Consider the following 8,874-nt stretch of genomic DNA (forward strand, 5'->3'; position numbering starts at 1 on the left):
GATTTAGAAACGCCACTTCAAAGATGACTGTTCAGGTGGACGTTCTCAAAAATCCCATTTCGATGTTGTTTCTGTTTGTTTAGGGATCATTTAAGTGGACAGACTGTACCACAAACCAGTTTAGAAACTTATGTCCAATGTCCATACAATGCAGAAAACCCTAAAACGACAAGCAAGCAGTATTTTATAATATCCAGATGTCAAGCTGTGAAAGTTATGTCATCGGTACAAGCAAACATTTTATATATACTTTGTACCTGTATGTCATTGACTCCTCTATGAAACTTCGCTCAAAATTCATTTGACCATTTTAAATCTTGACTAGAATATTTTTTAATCTCAGTTGATGTGGTATCAGCTCAATCAATCTACCTCACAAATCACAATCGTTTTACTTCCAAAGCACTTCTTTGCTGCTGTGCTGTAAAAAGCAAGTCAACAACATATCGTTGTCAATATAAAACAACATATGATGAGTAAATTCACTATATTTTATAATTTTTTTCTTGTACACAACAAACCCCAATACAGCAACTCAAAACCAAATTCAAAACTTTATCTTGAACACATTTTGTATGCCCATTCTCCTACGACACAGTTGCAGAAAACCATCAGAGTAATATCCAATTTAAGTTCATCATAGATTCACTACAACTATAACACACAAAACCACAACAACTACAGTTCTTTGCAACAAATATATACTACAATAAGAAACAATGTATGTTATAGCCCATCGTTAAATGTATCCATTTTATAAAGCATGTGAACGTAATTATGTGAATGAATATATACGCCCATTAAAATTTTAAAGCATGAAACTCAATTCGTATGGTGGTATAAGCTAAATTATCATGAGATAATCTGTATTCATCCAGGTAGTTATCATCACATGATTAAAAAATAATAACAATTCAGAAGTTTTGAGGCGGATGGTTTCAAATATTTGTTTATTTTCATCAAGCTCATCACAGCATTTTTTTAGGAAGTTGAAAGCCCACTTAACATGATTGGTTGTCTGAAAAGAGGCACAGAGTTTAATTTATCCAACCTACTGGTATGGCATCAATAAAACAGAATCCTATTCTAAGATCATAATTATGTCTACACCACATCAGCACATTCGAAAAATCTGTGTTGAATTTAATTACAATACACAAAATGAGTTGTTTTATAGTTGGAGTTGTTATTGCTATTATCACTATTTGCACAACGAAAGTGAATGTAATTTTAAAAACAACCAGGGAGGGCCACAGGCCAGTTTCAACATTTAGCTTATCAAGGGCATGTTTGACACCTATGGGTATGATACCACTGACTCTTTCATACTATTTTTATGTTAAAAATACTTAAAGGTATTTTTGAAAGGCCAAACATTGCTTTCGAAAACAGTTTCACAAACTATATACATCATAATCCAGATATAATAATACAGTTTCAAAGGAAAAGCACAATTTCAAAAAACAGTTTGATATATAAGTTTCTAATCAAGGAATCTACATTCTACAGCTATCATCAGTTAAATAAAAAGCTAAGTTCAGGGCAGTAGTTAAGATTGAAACTAATTTTGTAGCTTGTGTGCATACAATGCATTCCATTCCACTTCTACAAGTCCACATTTTCCTTTTTCAGAATGGTTGTACACTGTACAATACTTCCATCTGGCTCTGGTCAATTAATTATCTACGCAGCAACAAGGAAAACATGATGCTGAGAATTCTTAAAAGTTCATCTTCTAAGATTACAATTTCACATTGTGGAAAATTGCAAAAAACTAAAAGGTATAGAAATATAGCAGGTTAACATCAACGGAAGACATTCTAACATCAATAGATATTGTGGTTATCATACGCCTTTCAGGTGATTCTCGTGAAATTACAAATCCTTCAAAATCAAGCAATTCATGAAATGCAATGCTGCAGTATCCTGTACTGTAACAGGTTCACTTTATGTGTTTCTTCAACCATCATTACAATATGTGGTCAAACATATTAAATGTTATCACGGTAGAAGTTGTTCATATCACATTAGCAACATGCCATTAAGTATAGAACAATTTGGAATGCCGACAAAAATTTAACATTTTTTGTTACTTTTTCTATAAACAAGATTTAAATGTGCTCAATGTAACAACAGTTCTATCACTTCCAAACTTTGAAGAATTACTATCCTATATGAAGCTCCAGTGATCAAAACAAAAAGTGAACATATTTCATAAATTATGATCTGCACAGTGCACAGATGTGCATTTTATGAATGAATTAATGTTACAGATTTCAAAAAAAGTGATACATAAGCAATAAACATAGTGAAAAAGTTATATATACTGGTCCAAAATTAATATTTATTGATACCAAAAAAACGAACTCCGTGAAATTGTGGAAGTTTAGGTAGTAGAGAAAGCAGCAAAACAAGAGTATTTACAATGAAATGACTGAAATCATATTTGCTGTAAAAGCTGGCTAAAATATACAATACAATCGGTACAGTCATGAAAAACTTCCTTGCTGCAGTGAACTGTTTTCCAGAATCCATTTGTTCCCAATGAGTCGAATAGCGGTATTTACCTTGGTCGGATGTTTCAAATGGTGTCCCTTTGATGGTATGAAGAAAAAAATACATGCAAACTCCATGTAGCACATTTGTCAATGTCCATGACAATGATGTTGTAAACCATGGCATGCTCAGCAACACAAGATGCATAAATCCAGTGATCAATACATAAGTTAACCAGATTCCAGGGCTGTTCCACACAACTGTGTTTGGATTTGCTACTTGGTTACTTGTTCCAGTATGCATTTTTACTATTTGGCTGGTAACGGATTATTATTACAAAGATGTATGATACTCTTAAGTAATAAGTTTGCTCAAAAGATAAACAACACTAAAAAAATAAAAGATTATTCATTTAGTCAATTAGCCTAGTTTACTAGATTGAAAACATAAGTTCTATATTCATGCAATTTGGTTTTGTATACGGTATGTACAGAGATATCTATAACTACGTAGTTATAGATATCCCTGGGTATGTATAAGTCTAAACAATGTTTTCAAAAGTGTTTTAAACTGTATGAAGATATAAATAAACTTTCAAGAAAAAATATTGGAAACTTGTGGGATGACTTACAAAATAAAAATTTAACCTTTACCAAAAAGGCATTACAATATTTCAATTAAACTTATTGCAGCAAAGTACCATATAATTTTCTTTTTTATCTTGCCTGAGAGATTAGCTATACAGGGACGTGCAGTCAGGGGAGGCAGTGCCTCACCTGCCAACATCTGGCAAAGCAATAGTTATATCAAAGAAATGGTTATCACAGAATAACTATTATTTGTTGCGACAGTGCCAATTTTCTTTTAACTTACTTCAGTCTCAAGCACGTTTTAATGTTTGCAGATTGTCGATGAACTTCTTTTTTCTAGACCTTTGTTATGCTGACCTGTATTGTTTTCGCTGAGATGATCAATAATAAAAACAACTAAACTCCATGAGATGCTAATGAAAACACTCCGAAGAAGATTGGATTCAGTTCAGTTGTTTTTATTTCTGACCATCATATCAAAAACAATACACGTCAACATAGCAAAGGTCAAGAAAAAGGTAAAAGCGAAAAAACGAGAACGTTGAAACGTGCTTGTGACCGAAGAAAGTTATTGAGTTGAAAAAAATTTGGCACGGTTGCAACACCTTCAGAAAAATTTAAGATATATATAAAGGGAAAATAAAAAAAGAAAATGTTACAAACAAAAAAAAAACAGATAAACAACATATATTTAGGCTATAGCTTTGTTAGCCCACATAGCTTTAACTGATATATTTAAGATTTGTATGGACAGTTGCTATGAAGATCGGCCATGGTGCGTTATCAAGTGTGCTGATGGTTGTGAGGAGAACACGTCTTGATGCGTTTAGCTCATAGCAAAGAAGAGCAACTGTTGAATCACAGTGCAGAAAGCAATTTCGAAGAATTGCAAACAACTGTACAGTATTTATTCAAGCTTATGCTACAGTAAGATGCAAAACTTTATACCAAATGTTTACTCACAAAGTTGGGGTGTGACTTCCATACGTGGAAGTATAATTTCAAAATTGTGTCTGAAAAGTAGCTTCCTCCATGTAAAGGTTGAATCAAATTAAAAACGACTGATTGGAGTAGTTGAGCCATGTTGGAACAGGCCATTAGGCCTGCGACGCAAGGTTCAGTTTCTAGGTTTTTCTCAACCTTTGCTATGTTGACCTGTATTGTTTTTACAGTGATGGTCAGACATAACAGCGACAACTGAAGAAACTGAAGCAATGTTGCCACTCTCTTGTTATGAAAAAGTACCTACTAGATTTGACTGAAAAAAACACTAGATTCACAAAGAAAAACACTAGTATGATAAATACACGACCATTTAGGCTACATGCAAAATGTACAAAAATGACAGCCAATGGCGTTAGTGAGTGTTAAAAGTCCTTAAAAGTTCAAAATGGAACTAAATTTACTTAAAATAAGAAAATTTCCTTGAAAGTGAGAGCTCTGAAGTTGATACAAATTTTAGATGTGTGTTGTGTCTGTAATAGAGTCATAAGGAATGCCATGTGAATCGCTCCTTTGTTTAACGTTGTTGAGGTACTGTATCTTTTGTGCGGAGCTTTGTCTATAACATCTTTGATCAAGCTCTTCTGTAGTTAGGCTATTACTGTAATAAAGAAGTGTAGCAAGTCAAATTCATGGCAGTTTAATCTGCACAAATAACTTGTTTGGATAAGGCCCTTGTGTTTTACCTTCAAAGCCCGAGTGGAAAGGTTGCAGGAGCAAAATGAAATGGTCCCTCGTCTTTTACCATTGTAATCCACAGCCAAAATGTAAGCGACTAGGCGTACCATAAAGTGAGGCTACTCTCAGTACTTTGAACACTTTTCACAGTTATTAGCGTGTATTTTTTAAAGTATTTAAGCTAAATATCTTAAATTTGGTCCTCATTGGATGCAACCGGACAAAAAACTCATTGTCTACTTTGAAAAGTACCAAACACATTGATGCAGCCAAACAAAACAATAGGTAGGACTACTTTGAACCTGGGTTTTTTTTTTGGGTCATTTTTCGGTCATTGACCGATTTTTTAGCAAAATGTCCGAAAAAAATATAGTCAATTCGGTCAAAATGTCCGAAAAAATATATAGTCAATTGACTATATCATAAAAATATGACCAAATATGACTAAAAATGACCAAAATAAATAAAAAATGACCGAATTTTTTCGAGTTATTTCGGACAAATGACCGAAAAGTCTCAGCGAAAAAAAAAACCCAGCTTTGAACACTGTTCAAAGTTATGCACACCAACATAGCGCTAAATCGCTAAAAAACACTAAATAGTGTCTAGTGAAAAAAAAAACACTAGATGCAATCCCAAAACACTAGATCTAGTGGAAAAACACTAGCAGTGGCACCACTGAACTGAAGGTTGAAGCTTCAGAAGTTCAGCTTCATAGGGTAGCCACTTTAACAAGTTGAAATTCTGCCACTGAAATTGACTAGAATGAAACCGCCAACCAATCATAAGCTGCGGTTTAAGTGACGTAAAAAATGGCGAAAAGAAGATCATAGAAAGCAAATTAAGTGATGGATTTTTTGTCAGCTGGTTGGCTTAGGGGTTAGGGTTAGGGCTAGAAAGTAGTCATTTCATTGACGCGTGTTCGATTCTCACCTCTGCTATTGCTCTTTTTCTTCTGTAATTTCCAAATAAAGTTCAAAACAAGCATTAACTCTCTGAATGAGTGCTGTAAGGGTCACAATTGGACGGTGGCCTCTTATAACACGTTCTGATTGGTTGGCGGTTGCATTGTAGTCAATTTCAGTGGCAGAATTTCGACTTGTTAAAGTGGCTACCGCTTCATACAGCTGGTAAAAAACAACTGGACAGTGTTGCCACCAAAAAAGATCAATGATTAATTGAAAAACGATTAATCAACAAAACGTTTCCCTGTAGTACAAATAATGGTAAAAGTGTAAATTTTTGAAATTGTAACCTTTAAACTGTTCATCGTCTTGTGTTTCGATCGTCCAAACAAAATCGGAAGTCAAGCTTTCCAAATCCAATCTCCACTCAATTCAATTTTACTTTTTATTGCTGGCGCGAACATGTAGAGAACTACAGTATAAATAAACACACAAATTTGGCACCAACACTAGTAGAAGATGACAAACCAAAAGGTTCAAAAGTATCTCTACAACTGCACTGTAGTGAAAGAAAAATAACCTCCAAGCACAAGTTCGAAAGAGTTATCCTGTATGTCCTCTGTTTACACTTACAGTTAATTGGTGTAAAGTAAAGTACCGATAGTCCATTTATGTCATTTCGCTGCTTCCTGTCGTCTGTTGTATCGCAACTGTGTTCGCAGTGTACTGTATGTTTTCGCAATGGGCGCAAACAAAAACACGATTATTATTACGTTTTGTTTGTATAATTTTGAAGGGGTGAAGATGAAATTGCAACAATAAGCAACACTGATCCCATACATGACTTGTTGTGGTCTGCTGTTTATGCTTTTCTCTGCTACTATGCAGGCACGTTTCAAACCTTTCAAGGTTTTGCCACCTTTTTCCGTTCATTGACGTGCTGGTAGGCTTATATCGACTATTGTAGTTAGTACCGTAGTATCTTTTACGTCCCGGACGCGCTAACAGGCTTGCCAGATTGGCCTTTTCACGGCCAACTTTGTCAAATTTGGCCTTTTTTGAAGTGGTTTGGCCTTTTGGCTTTTTTTTGGCCTTTTTTAAATTTCCTGATTGCCACAATCATTTTGTTTAGATTTTCTATGAAAACTGCAAGAAAAAATACTCAGGCAATAGGTGTGCTAGAGAAAGGCACGTTGGCAGCCCACTGTGGTGCCATGACATAAAAAATGATAGCAAATAGGATTGTAACAGGTTCTATTTGATATGAATAATAACAAAAAAAACTATATTGTTGCAGTTTAAAATATATTAGCACTTTTGTCTTATACTTTGGTAGATTTTTACTTCAGCTAAACTTTTATATGAGATGCTGCCTAAAAAGTGGAAGACCAGTTATGACAGTGGCCGTAGGCAGGGGCGCCGAAACGATTTTTGACTGGGGGGCCAGGGTTATGAAAAAGGGCACTTTTGTAGCTGAAAGGCCAATTTTTTTAAGTTTTAAAATAAAGCGATAGGCCTAAATGTTCATTATCGAGTAATGTGACAAGTGTCAGTCAGTATACAAAGAACAATGGCACGGAAGGGCATCATGCTATGTTATAATGATGTCACTGACAATGATACAGAATTTTGTGTCGTGAATATTATTTTGAGGCAAAAATGAAAAATTATAATTAGGCTAAAAGCGAATAGCAGAAATTGTTTTATTGCAAAATGTGCAGTAGTTTACATGACCTCATAAGGGCACCATTGCTCCCCTGCCCTCCATCCTTAAGCTCCCGGTTCCGGTACCCCTGGCCGTAGGTATAATTCCAATTGGAATAAAACATATTTTTGGGTGAAGTTCAGTTCAGTTTATTTTTTGTTTTATTGGCGAAAAAGAAAGACACAAAAAGCAGAAACACAATAAACACAAATAATTCGCACAACAAGGATGGCAGCGAAAGACCAAAAGGTCACCAAAGTCAGCTACCACCCAAAGTCAGCTACCACCCAAAAGAAGAAAAGCTGCAGGTAGACCGGAAAATGCTTATTGCAGGCTTTGTCACATTACTATAGCACCAAAAGCGAGTAATCTTTTGAGTCATTAAAAATTCGAGAAGCACAAAAAAGAACATCTGATAATTTGCAGATGCTGGGTGTGAGTGGCTTATAATGTAGGGCTGTAGGCTAGGTTTCTTCGTTCTGCAAATGCTCTAATAACTTTTGTATAATTTTGCCAAAAAATCTTTGCTGATGATGTTACTGAATCTTTTCTTGTGCATGTTTGCAAATCTTTGATGATATGTGATAGGCTAATTACTGTTTTCAAACTGGGTTATTTGCCTCACAAATACTGTTACAATGTTTATTTTATCTTGTTTGAGTTTGGCTTTTTTGTAGCCTTTTTTTCTAACTATTTAGCCTGAAGTTGGCCTATTTTTTGTTGAGTTGTCTGTTTTTGCAAATTTCAATCTGGCAACCCTGCGCGCTAATAACGAAAAATAAAGCAAATAACTGAATGATTTCCAGTTCATTAGCAGCAGTGTTGCCAGATTGTGAAAGCTGTTGAAATTTCAAGGAGGGTGAGAGACTCTGAAAACTTTTCAACGGACAAAGGGAGTACTTACTTCAACAGGAGGTAACTTTTTAGAGAACACGTCACATTCAGCTGGGCAAAAAATAATTTAGAGTAGTTAAAACAAACTGAAAAAAAAACGAAGATAAATTGGTGAAATTTTGTTGTGTTCAGAAATTTGCTTGAAGGCAGCAGGAAAAATTTTTTGCGCTGTCCGGGAGTAGTAGGGTCGACATAATGGTGCACATACCGGTATCATATGTGGTGATATGGCGTTTCAACATTCTTTAAAAGTGTTATTACATTCACATGCGTGTACTGCATGTGACGACATTTTTATAGCATAGTCAAAACGTTTTTTTTTATTGATGTTAAATGTTGTATTGCTGCTCAGTTACCGGTAAGTCTGGTATGTCTGTTTTAATAATAAAGTGGGAGCTGGAAGCTGGTATACAAGTCCATTGGCAACTCATGACAAAGAGGAATTGACCAAAACATGTGGATTGAAATGTGTGAACAGTAAAGCAAAGGTAAAGTAGTTTTACCCTATATGTTTGGTTGAGTCCTGTCTTTGTCATGAGTTACCAAGAGGGGGGGACTTGTATACCACCTCCATAAAGTGTTACCCTGACTGTTTTCAGGTTAC

The 8,874-nt window shown here is 35.0% G+C and overlaps 1 protein-coding gene across 1 annotated transcript; it reads right to left on the bottom strand.

The window, feature by feature from the left end:
• Positions 1-476: 476 nt before the first annotated feature.
• On the bottom strand, positions 477-2,880 carry LOC145788246 (ORM1-like protein 2). The gene has a single exon (XM_082600022.1). The coding sequence runs from the start codon at positions 2,797-2,799 to the stop codon at positions 2,338-2,340; it is 462 nt and encodes a 153-aa protein (XP_082456148.1). The 5' UTR covers positions 2,800-2,880; the 3' UTR covers positions 477-2,337.
• Positions 2,881-8,874: the final 5,994 nt, after the last annotated feature.

Source organism: Aplidium turbinatum, chromosome 2, assembly GCF_918807975.1.
Source record: "Aplidium turbinatum chromosome 2, kaAplTurb1.1, whole genome shotgun sequence".
In the NCBI taxonomy this organism is placed as follows: Eukaryota; Metazoa; Chordata; class Ascidiacea; order Aplousobranchia; family Polyclinidae; genus Aplidium; species Aplidium turbinatum.